At 40.7% G+C, this 19,550-nt stretch overlaps 2 protein-coding genes across 2 annotated transcripts; one reads left to right on the top strand and one right to left on the bottom strand.

The window, feature by feature from the left end:
• Positions 1 to 719: 719 nt before the first annotated feature.
• cdt1 (chromatin licensing and DNA replication factor 1) lies at positions 720 to 11,814 on the top strand. The gene is made up of 10 exons (XM_030156051.1): positions 720 to 1,270; positions 1,841 to 1,999; positions 2,970 to 3,253; positions 3,332 to 3,526; positions 5,482 to 5,627; positions 6,487 to 6,587; positions 6,688 to 6,876; positions 7,856 to 8,026; positions 8,116 to 8,317; positions 10,098 to 11,814. Exons 1-10 carry the CDS (start codon positions 806 to 808, stop codon positions 10,259 to 10,261), a joined length of 2,076 nt encoding a protein of 691 aa, XP_030011911.1. The 5' UTR covers positions 720 to 805; the 3' UTR covers positions 10,262 to 11,814.
• Positions 11,577 to 19,074, bottom strand: aprt (adenine phosphoribosyltransferase). Its single transcript, XM_030156056.1, has 5 exons — positions 18,925 to 19,074; positions 15,051 to 15,154; positions 14,838 to 14,971; positions 14,487 to 14,565; positions 11,577 to 12,009 (listed from the first exon to the last, which is right to left on the bottom strand). Exons 1-5 carry the CDS (start codon positions 19,011 to 19,013, stop codon positions 11,870 to 11,872), a joined length of 546 nt encoding a protein of 181 aa, XP_030011916.1. The 5' UTR covers positions 19,014 to 19,074; the 3' UTR covers positions 11,577 to 11,869.
• Between the last annotated feature and the right edge of the window lie 476 nt (positions 19,075 to 19,550).

The raw sequence follows: 19,550 nt of genomic DNA, 5'->3' as shown, positions 1-19,550 counted from the left end.
ATATTGTTTAATTTTTTTTTTTTTTTATCAATTACTAGAAATTTAAGGCGACCCCATTCAAATTCCAGGCGACCCAACATGGGGTCAGTCTACTTAGCAAAAAACAAACAAACCCAACTCCCTTTCATCAAAGACAAAAACACTTATAAATTAAAAAATAAAAAGTCACGTGTAAATACTTATACAATACTTATAAATGACAACAAATGGTTACAAATATCTTACGTCATGGTTTTACATTTTTATTAAAATACTTATTTTATTGCAATTTTATAATACACTGTGTGTGTGTGTGTGTGTGTGTGTGTGTGTGTGTGTGTGTGTGTGTGTGTGTGTGTGTGTGTGTGTGTGCGTGTGTGTAGGACAACACAAAATACACACAAATAATAATATGTGAGGATGTAATATAAAATAAGCAAGCACAACACATTCGTATTAGAGCTCTATATTCATATTACATTTTTTGTATCTTCTTTTTCCGGGTTGAGTTGCAATTTTTAAAAAGCACAAATTGAATGCTTTCCTCGCGGAGCTGAAATATGATACATAAAATATGATGTAATTAATAGACGCCATTTTTAACGTGTACAAGTTTTTCTCTCCTCCTCTTAGCCAATAAATTTCTCCTCGATGATGTCGTAGTGAAGACGGGGCGTGGCTTCCTCATTTTCGCGCGAAACTTCTTTTCTCCTTCCTGTGAAGTGTGAGTATTTCCGGAGCTCCATTGTTGATGGGCTGTATTTATATGTGGACTAGCGGTGGCCTGTAATAGATTTGTATTTATTGTTTATTTTTACAGTCTTTCATGACCAGCAGCATGTCTCAGGCTCGAGTTACCGACTTCTTTTCGCAGAGAAAGAAATCTGTGGTCGGACCCACGAAAGCAGCGAAGTCACGGAGCAGAGCGGTGGTCTCCTGCGGGGTCAACACCGCCGGCCCCCGGCCTGTGTCCTCCAAAAACAAACCCGCATATGTTTGTTCCTCGGTCCATGAAGAGTTTGTCCGAGTTATCGACGAGGCAGCCGGGCTGAAGGAAGGGGAGAGCGGCGAGCACACGTTCACACCCCCCAGTCCACGGACCCCCAAACGGACTTCAGCCGACGCAGAGTTTGACCTCGGGGCTGCGGTGTTTTCTGCCACCGCCGACCACAGCTCGGCCAAGAAGAGACGGCAGGCGGAGGCAGAGAGAGCCGCTAAAGCTAACAATCCGGAGAACAGCACGAGGAGGACAGCCAGGAAGAAGCTGGTTCTCCCGCAGGACTCCCCAAAGGTAAGAGGTTACCCTCCACCCCACGTCCCCCAGACACGCGGTGCTTTTTTGGACTGTTGCTTTGTGGGTCATTCCACACCAAGCCATCCACATTTCACTCAGGGAAAAACTGAGTATGAACATAGTATGAACTTCAAATAAAAGACCCCCCCAAAAAAGAACAAAACACACAGAATGGTTCTTATTAATATTGCAGTGGTAAAATACATTATTTTTTCTTTAAGTGGAACATTTGGTGCAGAACAATTATAATGCATAACACAGTTTGTTAAACAATAATACTCAACAAATATTGCAGCAGCAATAAAATACCCTCTTTTGTCTTTTAAAAAATGGTATTTTGCGCATAACAAACATAATGCATAACATTACTAATGTTTGTTAGATTGCAGTATTGCTTAGCATGGCATTGCATGCTGTAGGTACACATGATAACGTCACTAACGACCCCTCGACTACTAAATAGGTTGTCAACTAGTCATTACAGCCCTAAACTAAATATCTTATTTGTAATAGCCAGATTTATTAGTATATGTACAATTAATTAATGTTCTGTGTTTGTGTGTTCAGACTGAATCCCAGCCCCTACTCAATGAGGTTACCCAGCAGCCCCCTGTGCTGGCTGCTTCTGTGGAACAGGACCAGGTGACCCCTCAGAGCAGCGGCAGTATCAGCTCTCCACAGAAGAGTTTAGTCCACAGCCAGACTAGTGGAAGACAGAGCAACAAGGTACCAGTAAGAGTTTGGATCGACATAGGACTGTATTTCAACACTGGATCCATTCAGGATTCAGAGTGCAGACAAATTGGATTGAACGTAGACATCCAAACATCATCATCTATGTAGGCTGTTGTAGTATCAGTGTCAGGAACTATGTCTTAAACTGGTGATTTAGCCATCTGTCCTCTTTAGCGCTGTTGGTATTGATTCCCCAAAATGCAGCAGGCATCCATTATTTTGATGCTTTCCTTGTTGTTCTGCATGTGACATGAAAGCCCCTTTCAATTCCAAATGAACATCCAGACTAACATGCATCCACACAAAACAAGAAATCACATTTCAAAGCTCTAGCAAGTATGATTTGGATCCAATTTGCAAAACTCAGATTTCATTCTTTTTAGATTTCCAATACAGCATGATGTCAGTTGGGAGGGCATTGTTAGTACAGTATAATCTAGTGTACCGCCTTGTGTTTTTTTTATTTATTAATTAGCCAGCTTTTGCAAAACCTTTGTCTCGTATGTCCAGATGCTCCATTTTTGTGGAGCCAGAGCTTGGGATGGGTCTGATACCATCCACTATCTTTCTTAGACTTAAGCTATTAATTCTCTCGCTCATTTGTTTAGTTCCTATTTCTTTAAAGAAATCACACTTGGTCCAGCAACACTTGGATTGTAAAGTAAAATTGATTGAGAACTTGATTTGGTGGAACATTCTTTTATGGAGAACAGAGCTATGATTTAAAAATAACAAAGTCCCCACAAAACATAGCAAGAAATTGTAATGTGATGTTTTGTTTTTTGTCAAAAGGCTTCAAACTGTTAAAAAGTAGCTGAACTTGGACTGAACTTATTGGGGAAAAACTACATGCACTTAGATTGTGTGTGTAGGACAGAATGTGTCTTATTAGAGCGTGAGAGATGTTCTGGTAATGGTAATACACTTTAATTGTGATTGTGGCCATGTGACCTCATCTTAGGCTCTAAATAAGAAGGACATCACAACCCTCAAGTCCCGCCTTCAGAAGATCAAGAAACAGACAGAGGCGATCAGTACCACCACTTCTACATCCCCCTCAGCTGCTGCAGTTCCAGAAAACCCACAGATCCCGGTCCCGAGAGCAGTCACACCCCCATCCTCTGACAGACAGACCCTCAAAACCACTGTAGCACGAGCCAAAGAGCTAGCAGCTAAAGCTCAGAGAAGGAAGGAGGAGAAAGAGGCTGAGGAGAGCAGACAGAGTGAGGCTCAGACCACTGACAGGTAAGTCCACATGCACACACTCTACTCTGTTTGTTATCCTTATCTTCTGTGTGTTAATACTTCTGTCATGTCTCGTAGTGCTGAACAGCCAGCCTATCAGCGGTACCACACCCTTGCCCAGGCCACTTCCCCCAGCCTCTCTCTGCCTTTCCAGTACAAAGTGCTGGCTGAGATGTTCAGGAGCATGGACACGGTGGTGGCCATGCTTTACAACCGCTCTGAGACGGCCACCTTCATGAAGATCAAACATGGCGTGCAGGACATGATGCACAAGTAGGTAGAAACATGTTGAGTTAACCATCCAGTATCCCACCTAGAGAGACACTTCATAACCTCCGAGAATGCATTCATCTGCGCAGCTCTTTAGTAATGTCAAAGTATTTTTCATACTTTTTTTTTTTTTTTTTTTTTTGTATTTCATCAACTTTAGCCATTAACAAAAAATACCAAATACTCAATAATTGTCTTTTTTATCATTTAAATGCTGTGTTTGCTATGTAAACAAACTATATTTGATGTAGGGCTGCACAATTTTTGAAAAAAAAAAAATCCCGATTTATTTTTATTATTATTTTTTTTTAAATTTTATTTATTCATTTTTTTTCCCTCTAAAAACTCGATTTTCGATTTCGATTGTTGGGTAAAACTACAAAAGACAACAGGAGTCAGCATGTCGTTTTTGTGAACAGCCCACAATGCAAGGCACTACTCTGACCTTAAATCTGTGATGGTATCACGTGATGAACCCACAGAAGTTTATTTTTTCTTAATTAAATTTTTATTGAATGAAGTAGAGTATACAAACAATGTATACAACAAGAAAGTAACATAAGTTTGCCAGGGGGAATACACTACAATACAATGTCCAAATCAGAGCGAGTACTGAATGTTTTTAGAGCCTTTTTGTTTCCAGATTTATCTAACAGCTTTAAATAAAGTTCAACATCTTTCAAAAAATAAATAATATTTGGTTTTGTGTAACAGAACTTACATTTGTGAATGAAAAATTTAGCAAGTAAGAGGACTAAATTAATTATTTTTAAAAAATGTTTTGTTTTGTTTTTTTCTTTCTTTTTGGGGTATCTGGGCCCACAGAAGTGATACCAATGTAAGTCAGTGACAGGCATCAGTCGTGCGTGCGTGGACCACGTTAATATGAGTGATCCCCATGCGGTTCTATTTAAACTGGGGGATCTGTGCATGGAACAGACCGACTCAAGACACACTGGAGGGATTCTATCTGTGGAGCTGGTACATGTGTCTGGGCAGAGGGCTGTCTAGGCTCCTCTGCTGAGACTGATGACCCCACAACCCCGAACCCGGTTTGGAAGAAGACAGTACAGTACGGATCCAGGACAACGGAAGATGAGTGATCCGCATGCAGCGATATTTCAGTTGCGGGATCCGTGCGTGAAGCCACGGCTTACATTGCTATAAGTACTGCAGGCTCATTAACAGATTTAAAGTCCGGTTATTACACGGACTTCTGTGACAGACCTCTGTCACTGATAGGAGGAAGAGCCTACAGTAGCCCGCAAGTGCTCGGCCCGGAGGCACGAGAGAGATGAAATCGATTTTACGATTTCCCTTTTTTAAAAATCGTCCTAATTAAAAAATCCGATTTTGATTTAAACTCAATTAATCGTGCAGCCCTAATTTGATGTTAAAAAAAAACAGATTTTTTTTTGTCCAATATATTACATAAAAATTGGATAACTTTTTTTTTTTTTTTTTTTTTTTGCAGCCTGGCATATGTCAGTAATTTACAGTAACATTGGTTAATGCATTTTTTTGTGCCAGATCAAATGTTAAATCCTAAAATGTGTCAATGTGCTTTTTTTTACTCGGGTCAGAGAAGAGTACTAGTGTAGTAATTTTCCATTGTTTACAATGTGCTGATTGTAGTGGCTGGTCAGAATTTTTAAAAATCATGCAAGAAAGGAACAACTTTTGAATTCTTATGTAATACAAATTGTGAAAAATAACTTGACCTTTTTATAACATGAAGTGCAACGTGTGCATAATATGCTCACCCGGATACCACAAGGTTCAACACACACAAACATTTCAGAGAAATTAAAAGTAATGACAGATTTATATCAACTCTCACTTTATGGTCACTGTCTTTTGTAACGAGCTTGTGATGCACATTGAAAAATCACTGTTGTCTTCTCAAGAGTAAATCAGTCACTAGATGTTAAGTCTCCTTTTGTTTTGCTGCTGTGCAGACGGTTTGAGGAGAGTCACATGGGGCAGATAAAGACGGTGTTTCCTGAAGCCTACACTTTCAGACAGGAGAAGAACATCCCAACATTCAACAGCAGCATAAAGAAGGGCAGCTACCAACTCACTGTGGAGCCACTCCTTTACTCAGGTAACGACAAACTGTTCATTCATGACTATTAAACAGCATCTAAGCTTGCTGGGTATATGGAACAAATGAAATGACAAAATAACCCCCACTGTCTGTGTGGTTTGCATATGCATTTGTTTGGCTTATGTTTTTTTTTTTTGTTTTTTTTTTTTTTGATTTTGCACAATATCATTATTAAACTAATGTTCATAAATACACAACACATCAAGCTTTAGATACATCTACAGCATCTTTTACATGTTTTAAAAAGTGTTGTTATCAAACATAACCTTTGCCAGAATTTGTGAACTGTATTTGTATAAATAGATTTATCAGAAATGTCCTGTGTAATTCAGATCCACAACAGCAAGTGGCGCTATAAGTCCATTTAAACTCTCCCAAATACAGTGCAACACTTACGTTTGCATTTGCAGACACTTCAAGAACTAGTTGATGTTGCCTACATAATATTTTTGGCTGTTTTGCCTTACTGGTGGTACTTTCATGTGTATAACTCATAATCGTGCATGGGAGCAGCCCAAAATTACTGCTTGGGACTCTGAGAAACTAGATGAAAGGGATGTACTAACAGTAATGGGACTTCTGGCGTTGCAGGATAGATTTGATGGTACGTTGTGTGATGTGTTGGGAATGTGTTTGTTTTATACTCGTTTATTGCATTTAAAAAACAAATCATGTTTTATTGGGGACAACACTGTATATTTGTGAATGGCAGGATTTCAGTAAAACATACAAAAGAACAATTTCTGATAAAGTTTTGACAGAAAATTAGCTCCATGTCCTGTTGGTTTATGTGGCTGGTGTCGTCTACAGTGTGCAGACAGTCTTTAACTGTTGGTCTGTCTGCTTCTGTCCTCAGACCAGAATGAAGCCCACCCTGTCCTTACAGCTTCACGTCTCTTGGAGAGAAGACACATCTTCCACAGCAACCTGGTGTCCATTGTCAAACAGCATCACAAGGTCGGTGAGCGTTCTGACACCCTGCTGACTGCTCCTTGACACTAACAGGAAATTTGTGGCTCTGACTACTACCTGGTCTAATAAACCCTTTTGTCCCCAGGTGTTCCTGTCCTCTCTGGTCCCTCCGCTTTCAGTCCCAGAGGATAAACTCACCCGCTGGCACCCACGCTTCAATGTTGACACTGTACCAGCCATCTCACTGAGTTCACTGCCTCAGCCACCGCACACTGAGAAACTGGTCACAGCCCAGGAGGTTCTGGACAAGGCCCGCCTACTCATCACACCAAAGGTTCCCTTGACTTCATCAGTCACCGACTATTTAAGAAATTATGTCAGATTTCTCTTAAACTCCCCACTACTTATTGTTACTTAACTGGCAACAAAGATGTTGTGTTGTGTGTTTAAAGCCTGTTACATACTCAACAATAAGAGACATTTCTTCTCGTTCCTTGGACTTCGGGAACAAAATGATGTCATTTTGTTCTCGCAGTGTGCAAGAGCTATTTCATGATTGGTCAGGTATTTGAAGTGGGTGTGGTTAATGCTGAAAAGCAGAGGACCCCCCACGAGTTTGGCACTTCAGTTTCACATGAAGTATGAAATGTCTTGGCCAGAATGAACTTTGTATTTTCTCTTGACACCTCGAGAAAAAGAACGGACTTCAATGCTCTCACAGAGACACAGACTCCGTGATCAGACTTAGCAGGCCTAAGTCTGATTTTTAGCTGCTGTTCAGCAGGGTTGCAACTAATGACCATTTCAGTAGTAGACTAGTCATCAACTACTGTTACAGCTAGTCAGATTCTGAACTGCAAAAAAAGCCCCAATGGCTCTCATTTATATTTATCACACCAATAAAACACATTTTCTTTCCTTTAACAAGAACATTTGATGCACAACAATTAAAATGTATTTTTAAAAAAATTGCTAAACTATTCAATTCGATATTTAGCAGAGATTTGCATTTATACTTTATTTTATTAACTGATGTAGAGTGTTTGTGAGTTTTTTTGAAAGGTGCTTACAAATACATTTATTACAGCAGCAATAAAATACTTTTTCCCTTAAAAGTGCATTTTGTGCATAACAATTACAGTGTCTAACAAAGTTTGTTAAACAACTAAACACTCAAGAGTTTCAATCAGCAATAAAATAAGCATTTTTCCTTAAACAGAAGTGCATGATGCCACTTTGCTGTCAACTCTTTGTCCACTAGTCAACTAGTGGTTGTAGATCTAGCGTTGTGTAATGTGATGCTTTTTGTTCAGATGGAGAGAGCTCTGGTGTCCATGGCTCTAAAGACAGAGGAGAAAGCTACAGAAAGTAAAGACCCCCCCCTTCCTCAGACATCCACAGAGTCCCCAACCACATCCCTCGCTCCTCCTGCAGCTCAGACACCAGCCGCCCTGAAAGGAGTGTCCCAGTCCCTGCTGGACCGGGTATGTACTCCAGAGCCAGCTCCTCATAGTTTGTGTTGTTGTTGTGAGTGGGTTGCTGACTCTCACCGTATCTCTGCTGGCTGTTTCAGATTCGGGCTAAAGAGGTTCAGAAGCTGCAGGCGACTATGACCAGAAACCCCGCCCAGGATGAACGCCTGCTGATGATGTCCCGGCTAGGTGAACTGGCCAGGATTCTCCGAACTGTTTTTGTAGCAGAGAAGAAGCCGGCTCTGATCATGGAGGTGGCCTGTAACAGGATGGTGTCCAGCTACAGATCTGCTCTGAGCACAGGTCAGTGTCAGGGACAAAGACAACAGGTTTTGTCGTTTTTTTTTCCCGACATCAGTTGGAACTAGTTGTGTGAATCTACAATTTGAATACTTTAATTTCACTCAGTAATGAAATTAGTTGTCATCTTGATTAACATCATCTTCACTTGTGTGGGTGAAGTGTATGAATCAGGGAAAAATTTGGAATAAAATGGATAATTACTACAGTGATTAATTTCTCAGCAACAAGTTCTTGAACTCTTTAACTGATGCAGTGTGTAGCTTCACATTTCTTAAACAATCATCAGTTTGATAGAGAGCATAATGATTGGACTGGGTTTCAATGGATAGAGGTCATGTGGTCTGAGTCCAGATTGACCCTTTCCAGAGATGGGTGAGGTTATTACCCATCATGCCTAGAGCTTACAGTACAAGGCTGTGGCAGTGTTATGATCTGGGCTGGCTTCATTTGTTTATTTCAGGCCAGGTCGTGTATTTCAATAATCTATATGCAGCTGACTGCTGCAGTTTATCATACTGATGTATTTTTGGTCAAGGAACAGACTAGTGAAGACGGCAAGTTGATAGGACCAATATTTTGGGAGATATTTGTAATTTTGGAATACAGTAGCCTCACAATCACATTGCTATAGCCAGAACGCTTTGGTGACTGCTGGACAAATGCACTACAGCATGTACGAATACACAACAGCATAAAAACTACCACATCTAGAACCTGTGGATCCCCACGGGTCAGTGCTCTAGTAGGTGTTATATATTTATTGTTTAGAAAGACAAGTCTTTTTTTCTTGGTTAAATTAAAGTTTATTATAAAAAAAAATCCAAGCCTATGTATCACTGAGCCTGTAACTTTGTACTTTCAGGTTCTCCAGATGATGTGGTTTCTCATCACTTTTTCAAAGAGGTTTTCCCTCAGAACAGGGTGGTCAGTTCTTGCCAGTTGTAGTCTGGCTTCCGAGTTTGTCCTTGCAAATTTTAAACCTCCTGTTGTACAACCCTGGATCATGAAACCTAGCCTTGATCACACTGTGTTGGGAAATTTTAGGCCCATTTCCAAGTTGCCTTTTCTCTAAAATCTTACAGAAAGTTGTTTATGCTCAGGTGCAATCATTTTTGGACAACCATGGTATCATGTGGGTTTTTCAGTTTGAAGACCCTTAACAATGCTAACTCTGTGCTATGGAGGATCTTGAAAACCAGTGACATTCTCCTGACTAATGACTCTGGGGAGTATGTGATTCTTGTCTTGCTTGACCTAACTGTGGCCTTTAAAACGGTGGACCACAATACTCTGATACCTCATGTACAGCAACTAGTGGGTATTTGTAGATGGTTTGAATCCTCCTCTGCTCCCTTGTTGTCTTTGATGTCTTCCTTCATGTATACAGGTTAATCTGATTTACTTCATTCTTTTATATCTGTGTAAAATTTAAATCATAGAAAACTGAAGATTCATAGTCAAATGTGAGCATAAGTCAACAGGAAGTTTGAATCTGCCATCACTTTGTACATGCGTACTCTGAAAGAAATCCGATAATGGACTGGAACGTCCAAACCAGGGTTTTCGATTATCGCATTCCTTATGTGCATATAAACATTTCAGATCTGATTATTACAATTATCTGATTATTCCCAGTTATCAGATTTTTATGGTGATGTAAACAGGCTCAGTGGCTTTGACCTGAAAAAAATGACTTAGGCATTAATGCGATGAAGCTTATGAAATTTAAATCTCTGCGTTCCTCTGTCCTCTGATTGGTTGTGTGTCCTCTAATGAACAGGTGAGATGGAGAAACATATCCGTCTGCTGGCAGAGGTGGCTCCAGATTGGCTCACCATTCTCCCAATCAGGAAAGACTTCTACCTGAGGTTAAACAAAACCATGGAGCTGAGTGCAGTTCTGGATAAACTGACCTGCAGACTGAAGGAGGAGGAGAGGCTCTGAGGCCAGTCCAAGTCCTGCTGTAGGTCCAGGTCCGGACTGTTTGTTGGTGGACTTTGCTGCTGTGTTTCTGCCATTGTGGACACTTGATGTTTTGTGGTGAACTCTGAACTCCAGCATGTGAGCGGTGGTCTGCAGGCCACATGTAACTGACGTTGGGGCTTGTTTTACTCAACATTCTGATGCAGATGGACTTGTTTTTGGTTGCTTTTCCCATCTTGATATGTGATGCTGTACAGGTGTTTTTCGAGATTAACGTTCTGCAGTGTAGGACTGACAAGTGTTTTCATTTTTTAAACTTCACTATTTGATAATCTTGAACTACAAGACTTTGTCAAAGCCCAACAGTGTCCTAAGTATTTTTTAATTGATGTTTTTTTTAATAAACATCACTACATACAAGTGGCAATAACAGAGGTTCATTGAAATATTTTTTTAAAAAAGAAAGTAGGCAGAGAAAGAAAACATCTGGTTTTCGTACAGCGTTTTTTTTTTTTTTTTTTTACATAATCTCACGTCTGTATGTTTCTCTCTATTTATAATGTTCTGAAGGAAGTGCAAAGTTTAGAGATGACTATTTTAAAGGTACTTTATCCTTCCTGTTCTAATTTCTTTTCAGATATTCACAGCTTTGCTTCCACTGTTTATCCAGACAGCGTACACAAATGACAAATGTGACAACTGAATGTTTCAAATGATTTTCCTTAGTCAGTATTAGTTTAAGCAAAATCAGGCAAGCACCTGGCAAAAATATAATAATGCAAGAAACTAATACAATTTTAAAAATCCTAAAGAGAAGTTGGTCAAAAAATAATAATTGTATTATTGTCACTTTATGGAACAGCAATATTTTCTGAAGCAATTGCTGTATTGTGAAAATGTCAAACAGTGCCAACTCTGCTTGTGTATTTCACTGGTTATATGGAAGTAAATGTGTCCCATAATGTGAAATGTAATCAGTGCTCTTTAACAGGAGACATTAACACATGGTAAATGCATGTCGCCTCCTTCAAAGTTCTGTTCACGTGTCAGCTGTTAAATGTTCATCTTATAAAAGCATGACACAAAAAGTGCTGTTTGGCTTTGTTGCCGCCGCATCTCTTCCACATTTTTAGAAAGTAAAGCATGTCTTAGTTGGAAGGACATTTTAGAATCCTCGATCTTTGTCAGAGACTGAGTAAAAATCAAGTGGATTCTGAGGTGAGACTGGGACCCTTACAAAAAAAAAAGTTGACTGTCACTGTGTTACTAGGAGGGGCAGCAGTGTTTGCTTGTTCCATCCAACTTTTAAAACACCACTTGAGCAACACTCCACTTCTGTTTGTTGAATAGTTTTTTATTTGGCTTGTTTGTTACCTAGTGGCTAACTAGCTCTTAGTCACATGACAAACATGTACTGCACTGAAACAGAAATATTTCATCACTGTCACAAGTGGTAGCTGAGGTGTGTAAAAGAGATGCCATACAGTGCAAATAATATATATGCTCAGTCAGTCTTATACATGAGACGTATTCAGGCACACACATGCAGAGTGATCCCAACATGCAATATGTTTTAAAAAAAATATAAAATATTTTAAGAACCATGGTATCCAAGTTTGTACTGTGTCTTCAGTACTGGACCAGTGAGAATACACTGAGAGGTCGGAGTTTGTCGATGCCGTTCAGCTCTTTAAGTTCAACTACTACCAGGGAGCCCAGAACTTCTGCCTGCTGCTTCTTCATCAGCTCATACGCTGCAAACAGAGTTCCTGCATCACATATAGAGTACAAGTTAGTCTTTCACCAGGGTGCTTGTGCAGGTCTTGAAAGTCTTAAATATGGAAGTTTGAAACTTTTTCAGACCATGAAAAATTTAAAATTTTGGATGAAAGTCAAAGTATGGAAAAAAGTTTCTCTCAGTCTGGAAAGTCAAATGTTTATTTGGGTAAAGCGCAAACACCCTATTTGTGCATTTAAGGAAGTTAACATGACCTTATACTCATTTCAGACCCTTGCTCTAGCATGAATCACAGTAACATCCTTTAACCAAACTTTCACATAACAAAACAGGTTTCAACCTTCAAACATAATCATTTACAATAGGATTGAATTTGTCTAAATCAGTGATGTTATTAGTATTACGTGTCCATCATTTAACAAACTCAGATTTTAACTGACAAATGTAAAACGGTATGAAATGTGTTAAGAGTTACATGGATAAATCCAATAAAACTTTGATGGATATACAGTACAGGTCAAAAGTTTGGACACACCTTCTCATTCTTCGCATTTTCTTTATTTTCATGACTATTTACATTGTAGATTCTCACTGAAGGCATCAAAACTATGAATGAACACATGTGGAATTATGTACTTAACAAAAAAGTGTGAAATAACTGAAAACATCTCTTATATTCTAGTTTCTTCAAAGTAGCCACCCTTAGCTCTGATGACTGCCTTGCACACCCTTGGCATTCTCTTGATGAGCATCAAGAGGTAGTCACCTGAAATGGTTTTCACTTCATAGGTGTGCCTTGTCAGGCTTACTTAGTGGAATTTCTTGCCTTATTGATGGGGTTGGGACCATCAGTTGTGTTGTGCAGAAGTCAGGTTGATGCACAGCTGACAGCCCTATTGGACAACTGTTAGAATGCATATTATGGCGAGAACCAATCAGCTAAGTAAAGACAAACGAGTGGCCATCATTACTTTAAGAAATGAAGGTCAGTCAGTCTAGAAAATTTCAAAAACTTTGAATGTGTCCCCAAGTGCAGTCGCAAAAACCATCAAGCACTACAACGAAACTGGCTCACATGAGGACCGCCCCAGGAAAGGAAGACCAAGAGTCACCTCTGATGCTGAAGATAAGTTCATCTGAGTCACCAGCCTCAGAAATCGCAAATTAACAGCAGCTCAGATTAGAGACCAGATGAATACCACACAGAGCTCTAGCAGCAGACACATCTCTACAACAACTGTTAAGAGGAGACTGCGTGAATCAGGCCTTCATGGTCAAACAGCTGCTAGGAAACCACTGCTCAGGAGAGGCAACAAACAGAAGAGATTTATTTGGGCCAAGAAACCCAAGGAATGGACATTAGACCAGTGGAAATCTGTGCTTTGGTCTGATGAGTCCAAATTTGAGATCTCTGGATCCAACCGCCGTGTCTTTGTGCGACGCAGAAAAGGTGAACGGATGGATGCTACATGCCTGGTTCCCACCGTGAAGCATGGAGGGGGAGGTGTGATGGTGTGGGGGTGCTTTGCTGGTGACGCTGTTGGGGATTTATTCAAGATTGAAGGCAACCTGAATCAGCATGGCTACCACAGCATCCTGAAGTGACATGCCATTCCATCCGGTTTGCGTTTAGTTGGACCATCATTTATGTTTCAACAGGACAATGACCCCAAACACACCTCCAGGCTGTGTGAGGGATATTTGACCAAGAAGGAGAGTGATGGAGTGCTGCGCCAGATGACCTGGCCTCCACAGTCACCGGACCTGAACCCAATCGAGATGGTTTGGGGTGAGCTGGACCGCAGAGTGAAGGCAAAAGGACCAACAAGTGCTAAGCATCTCTGGGAACTTCTTCAAGACTGTTAGGAAACCATTTCAGGTGACTACCTCTGGAAGCTCATCAAGATAATGGCAAGAGTGTGCAAAGCAGTCATCAGAGCTAAGGGTGGCTACTTTGAAGAAACTAGAATATAAGAGATGTTTTCAGTTATTTCACACTTTTTTGTTAAGTACATAATTCCACATGTGTTCATTCATAGTTTTGATGCCTTCAGTGAGAATCTACAATGTAAATAGTCATGAAAATAAAGAAAATGCAAAGAATGAGAAGGTGTGTCCAAACTTTTGGCCTGTACTGTATAATGGGCATATTTAAAAAAAACAAACAAAAAAAACTCTATACTTCATTTGGGCCTAGATTGCCCAGAACCACTGGGATGATACATAGCAAAGCCACATTATGACTAGAATCTCAAAGAGTTCTGCTGGCAGAACATAAGAGGAAACTGATTCAAAAGCTGAAATTCAAGCAGCAGGATTTTCATGGACAGAATCTGTGCTATAGGACATGAACTTCCATATACTGAATTTTGACCTTTTGCCCTGTAACTAACCCAAGACGTGGCTGAGGAAACACTTTACATGCAGACTGACTGCAGACAAACCTTACACTGAGAACCATTAAATACAATGTGAGGATATGATGTCCACAGTCTTATGGATTCTCACCTCCAGTAGCCAAGAGGTCATCGATGAGTAGAACCTTCTGTCCTGGAATCACTGCATCCTCCTGGATCTCTGCCTCTGCCTGGATCACATCATTTGTTTATTAGATTCAACCTGAATCGCATTTAAGGAACTTAACATGACCTTATATTCATTTCAGACCCTCACAGCTCAAGCTCACAGTAAAAACAGTCCAGTGTCACATAGACTTAATGTCCCTTCTAACTAATAAATTGTGACTAGTTACTAAGGTTTCAGTAATGCTGAAGTCACCACACAGGTTATGCAATGTGTGTAGGTTTCTTTTTTAAACATGACAGTGTGTGTGTGTGTGTGTGTGTGTGTGTATTTCACCTTTCCATACTCCAGATCATATGCTACAGACACAGTGGCTCCAGGCAGTTTTCCTTTCTTTCGAACCAGGACAAAGCCCACACCTAAACGCTGAGCGAGGAGTGGTCCGAACAAGAACCCACGAGCATCTAAGCCTGAGCGCACACATACACAAATCAGAAAATGGTGCTGGGAAATGTGTGATATTTAGGATAATGTCTTGTTTTGTCTCACCTACAATCAGGTCAACATGACAATAATTCTTCCTCACATGTTCTTCGAACAGGTCGATGACTGCTTTCAAAGCAGCTGGATCCTTCAGGATGGGACAGATGTCTCTACAGGTCAAACATGACATGTCAGGGAATATCCTACACACCCATGACTTCTAGAGGAGGAGAGAGCTATTTAACACCTTGTGCTTCTGATTTATTTTATTGTTCTTCAACCAACAGTCATTACAGAACTGAACACTGGACTGATGGTGGTGTCAGAGGTGAATGTTGTCCAAGATCAGGACAACAGTGGACAATTCCACTCACCCACTCCATGACATGCTAGTCAGTCACAGGAGCATGTTGAACAACACAGGAAATCATTCCTGCCTGTGTCCATCAGACTTTAATTCCACCTCATAACCACATAATTATAACTAAACAATGATAATTTTGCACACTTGTTTGTTTATATTCCTTTTACTTGTGTCTGTGTACTACATATTGTACAAATTGCTGTTATAATTATGTTTAATAGAGATGTATGTTTGGGGGTTTATTTATGTGTATATATATATATATATATATATATATATATATATATATAGATAGATAGATAGATAGATAGATAGATAGATAGATAGATATATATATATATATATACACACACACATACACTGCTCAAAAAAATAAAGGGAACACTTAAACAACACAATGTAACTCCAAGTCAATCACACTTGTGTGAAATCAAACTGTCCACTTAAGAAGCAACACTGATTGACAATCAATTTCACATGCTGTTGTGCAAATGGAATAGACAACAGGTGGAAATTATAGGCAATTAGCAAGACACCCCCAATAAAGGAGTGGTTCTGCAGGTGGTGACCACAGACCACTTCTCAGTTCCTATGCTTTCTGGCTGATGTTTTGGTCACTTTTGAATGCTGGCAGTGCTTTCACTCTAGTGGTAGCATGAGACGGAGTCTACAACCCACACAAGTGGCTCAGGTAGTGCAGCTCATCCAGGATGGCACATCAATGTGAGCTGTGGCAAGAAGGTTTGCTGTGTCTGTCAGCGTAGTGTCCAGAGCATGGAGGCGCTACCAGGAGACAGGCCAGTACATCAGGAGACGTGGAGGAGGCCGTAGGAGGGCAACAACCCAGCAGCAGGACCGCTACCTCCGCCTTTGTGCAAGGAGGAACAGGAGGAGCACTGCCAGAGCCCTGCAAAATGACCTCCAGCAGGCCACAAATGCGCATGTGTCTGTTCAAACGGTCAGAAACAGACTCCATGAGGGTGGTATGAGGGCCTGACATCCACAGGTGGGGGTTGTGTTTACAGCCCAACACCGTGCAGGATGTTTGGCATTTGCCAGAGAAGACCAAGATTGGCAAATTCGCCACTGGTGCCCTGTGCTCTTCACAGATGAAAGCAGGTTCACACTGAGCACATGTGACAGATGTGACAGAGTCTGGAGACGCCGTGGAGAACGTTCTGCTGCCTGCAACACCCTCCAGCATGACCGGTTTGGCAGTGGGTCAGTAATGGTGTGGGGTGGCATTTCTTTGGGGGGCCGCACAGCCCTCCATGTGCTCGCCAGAGGTAGCCTGACTGCCATTAGGTACCGAGATGAGATCCTCAGACCCATTGTGAGACCATATGCTGGTGCGGTGTGCCCTGGGTTCCTCCTAATGCAAGACAATGCTAGACCTCATGTGGCTGGAGTGTGTCAGCAGTTCCTGCAAGACCAAGGCATTGATGCTATGACCTGGCCCGCCCGTTCCCCAGACCTGAATCCAGTTGAACACATCTGGGACATCATGTCTCGCTCCATCCACCAACCACAAACTGTCCAGGAGTTAGTGGACGCTGTAGTCCAGGTCTGGGAGGAGATCCCTCAGGAGACCATCCGCCACCTCATCAGGAGCGTGCCCAGGCGTTGTAGGGAGGTCCTACAGGCACGTGGAGGCCACACACACTACTGAGCCTCATTTTGACTTGTTTTAAGGACATTACATCAAAGTTGGATCAGCCTGTAGTGTGTTTTTCCACTTTAATTTTGAGTGTGACTCCAAATCCAGACCTCCATGGGTTAATAAATTTGATTTCCATAGATAACTTTTGAGTGATTTTGTTGTCAGCACATTCAACTATGTAAAGAACAAAGTATTTAATAAGAATATTTCATCCATTCAGCTCTAGGATGTGTTATTTTAGTGTTTCCTTTATTTTTTTGAGCAGTGTATATTAGGGATGCACCGATACCACTTTTTTCCAGACTGAGTACTTGCCGATACCAAGTACCGATACGAGTACTTAATAATCCCATTCCAGTTCTTAGTTCCTTTTGTAAATGTGCTTTATTGTCGTTGTCATTAGTCTGACTGGAAAAAAAGTGCTGCTACTGACATTTAATGTGTTGGAATGAGCGTTTCTCAATTAATCTACCAGGGGGTTCCGCTCTGAATTAACCATACTGGACAAATACCACAAAGAAGAGGAAAGTTTTTTTCGAGAAGAAGAAGAAAGTCAGTAATAGCAAACATGGAGACGACAGAGGCAACACTAATGTGATACTAATATTGCAGTGTTTTCACTGGTAAGGTTTAAAAGTGAAGCTTCAGCAGGAAGAGAAAAGAGAAATGAGTGATAAGTTTAGTTTTCCCTTCTGTTGGCGGTGGTCCGCACCGCTCCGTACTCCCGGTGTCTGACTGTGTCTGGGTACGCATCCACCAGCACCTGGTAAACAGATGGAATGTACGCAGAGGACGGACAACGCTGCGTCTGTATCTGTCTGTGTCTTTAACGTTACTTGCAGTCAGCGTTACTTTTATCACCGTCATTTATTTGGTTAAATCTCCACACTCCCCACACATTACTCCTCCTCCTCCTCGTACTTGCTGCACTGAACTGGGAATGTCACGGCTGTAAGTGATATCGGTGCATCCCATATATATCCAACATAGCATTTTGTCCTCAGAGTTTCACAGCTTTACTTACAAAAAACCCTGTCCATTGCAAAGGACATATAATTAAAATAAATTTTTTTAAAAATATATGAAAAAACTGTTGCATTACACTGTTCCCAATCGAGACAATTATTTTATGTTAAAAAGCCCAAACTTTTAGTAATATTGATAGTATTGGAAATTCTTTCCTGCTACGTTTTTTTTATTATAATGGCACAGAACAACTGTAACACACAATTTCCCCTGCGATTAATAAAGTATTTTGATTCTGATGTTTCTGATTCTGAATTCATTGCCATAAAACTGTGTCAGGGCTGCAAGTAACTTTCACTGCAGACCAATCTGAGTTCCTCACTGACCCCTGAACCTGAGTGTCCCCTGTGCTGGTGTTTGTTCACCAGCAGATAAGGAGTGTACTGCGATGCTGCTTATTCTTATCTGGCCCTCACTTTTACTCTGAGGTCCTCCAGGACATGTTCAATAGGTTAGAACAACCAGAAAGAAAAGGTATCAGCAGTAATGATAGCATAAAACACAAACCATAATATAAAATATATAAGGCATGTAAACACCAAATAGCACCAAAGCATTGTGAACCGGATGTTTTGGGCTCATGTGAATGGGAGTGGATCCCCATGTGCACTGCGACAGCTGATCAGGTCAGGCCGCCTGTACGTGGTACTCTGCAATACTGTGTTAAAATTAGCAACAACGACCGGCCCCTCCAATGAGTTTACGAGCTGTTCAAAGCCGTTCTATTCTGAACCAATGAATGGACTGGAAGGAATAAATGTGACAGTGCACGAGGAGCTTCCTGCTTGAACCGGACACGTGGTACCGGGTCATAGTAGTATGTATGTGTGTATGTATGTATGTATGTGTATATGTATGTAATGCAGTGGAATAGAATGTCATATTTTTACCTGAACAGGATACCCTTCTTCGGAAAGTCTGGAAAAGCTCGAATGTGTGCGTGAACCAGCTGGAGTTTGGACTGTGTGTCTGATGCCATTTTGCCTGTACTGACTGATTCTGTTAGGTTGGTTCAGTTTCTTCTTCGCCTTCTGTTTACCTTTTACTCGCTTTTCACATGACATTGTGGAGCTTTACCGCCACCTGGTGGACATTCATGTATTAATATGTGGCTACTTCAGTCAACTTCTCCAGTGATCTGTAGATCCGCAGCTATCCATTATTTGTGGTTTTGAGTAATCTATCAATTATTTTATTCAATGAAACAATTATTTGTATAAGCAAACAAAATTGTAGAAATGTGAAAATGACCAAAATGTGTCCTACGGAAGAGGATTAGGGCCACTGGAAAAAAAGGTCCAATTTATAATAATAATAATAATAATAATAATAATAATAATAATAATAAGAAGAATAAGAAGAAGAAGAAGAAGAAGAAGAAGAATGGATTGGATTTATATAGCGCTTCCTAGACACCCAAAGCCTTTACATTATTGACCCATTATTCATTCGCTCTCACATTCCCCCTCTGGTGGTGGTAAACTACATTTGTAGCCCTGGGGCAGACTGACAGAAG

The sequence above is a fragment of the Sphaeramia orbicularis genome, chromosome 15 (genome assembly GCF_902148855.1).
Source record: "Sphaeramia orbicularis chromosome 15, fSphaOr1.1, whole genome shotgun sequence".
NCBI classification, from domain to species: Eukaryota; Metazoa; Chordata; class Actinopteri; order Kurtiformes; family Apogonidae; genus Sphaeramia; species Sphaeramia orbicularis.
This window is presented reverse-complemented; position numbering and strand designations above follow the sequence as displayed.

Bases quoted from the DNA above. Each gene is read 5' to 3' on its own strand.
- cdt1 (XM_030156051.1), top strand. From the start codon at position 806: ATGACCAGCAGCATGTCTCAGGCTCGAGTTACCGACTTCTTTTCGCAG. The intron at 2,000-2,969 runs GTACCAGTAAGA...ACCTCATCTTAG, and splicing joins GTGGAAGACAGAGCAACAAG to GCTCTAAATAAGAAGGACAT. The intron at 6,877-7,855 runs GTTCCCTTGACT...CTTTTTGTTCAG, and splicing joins GCCTACTCATCACACCAAAG to ATGGAGAGAGCTCTGGTGTC.
- aprt (XM_030156056.1), bottom strand. From the start codon at position 19,013: ATGGCATCAGACACACAGTCCAAACTCCAGCTGGTTCACGCACACATT. The intron at 14,972-15,050 runs GTGAGACAAAAC...GTGTGCGCTCAG, and splicing joins TCATGTTGACCTGATTGTAG to GCTTAGATGCTCGTGGGTTC. The intron at 14,566-14,837 runs GTGAAATACACA...GATGTGATCCAG, and splicing joins ATGATCTGGAGTATGGAAAG to GCAGAGGCAGAGATCCAGGA.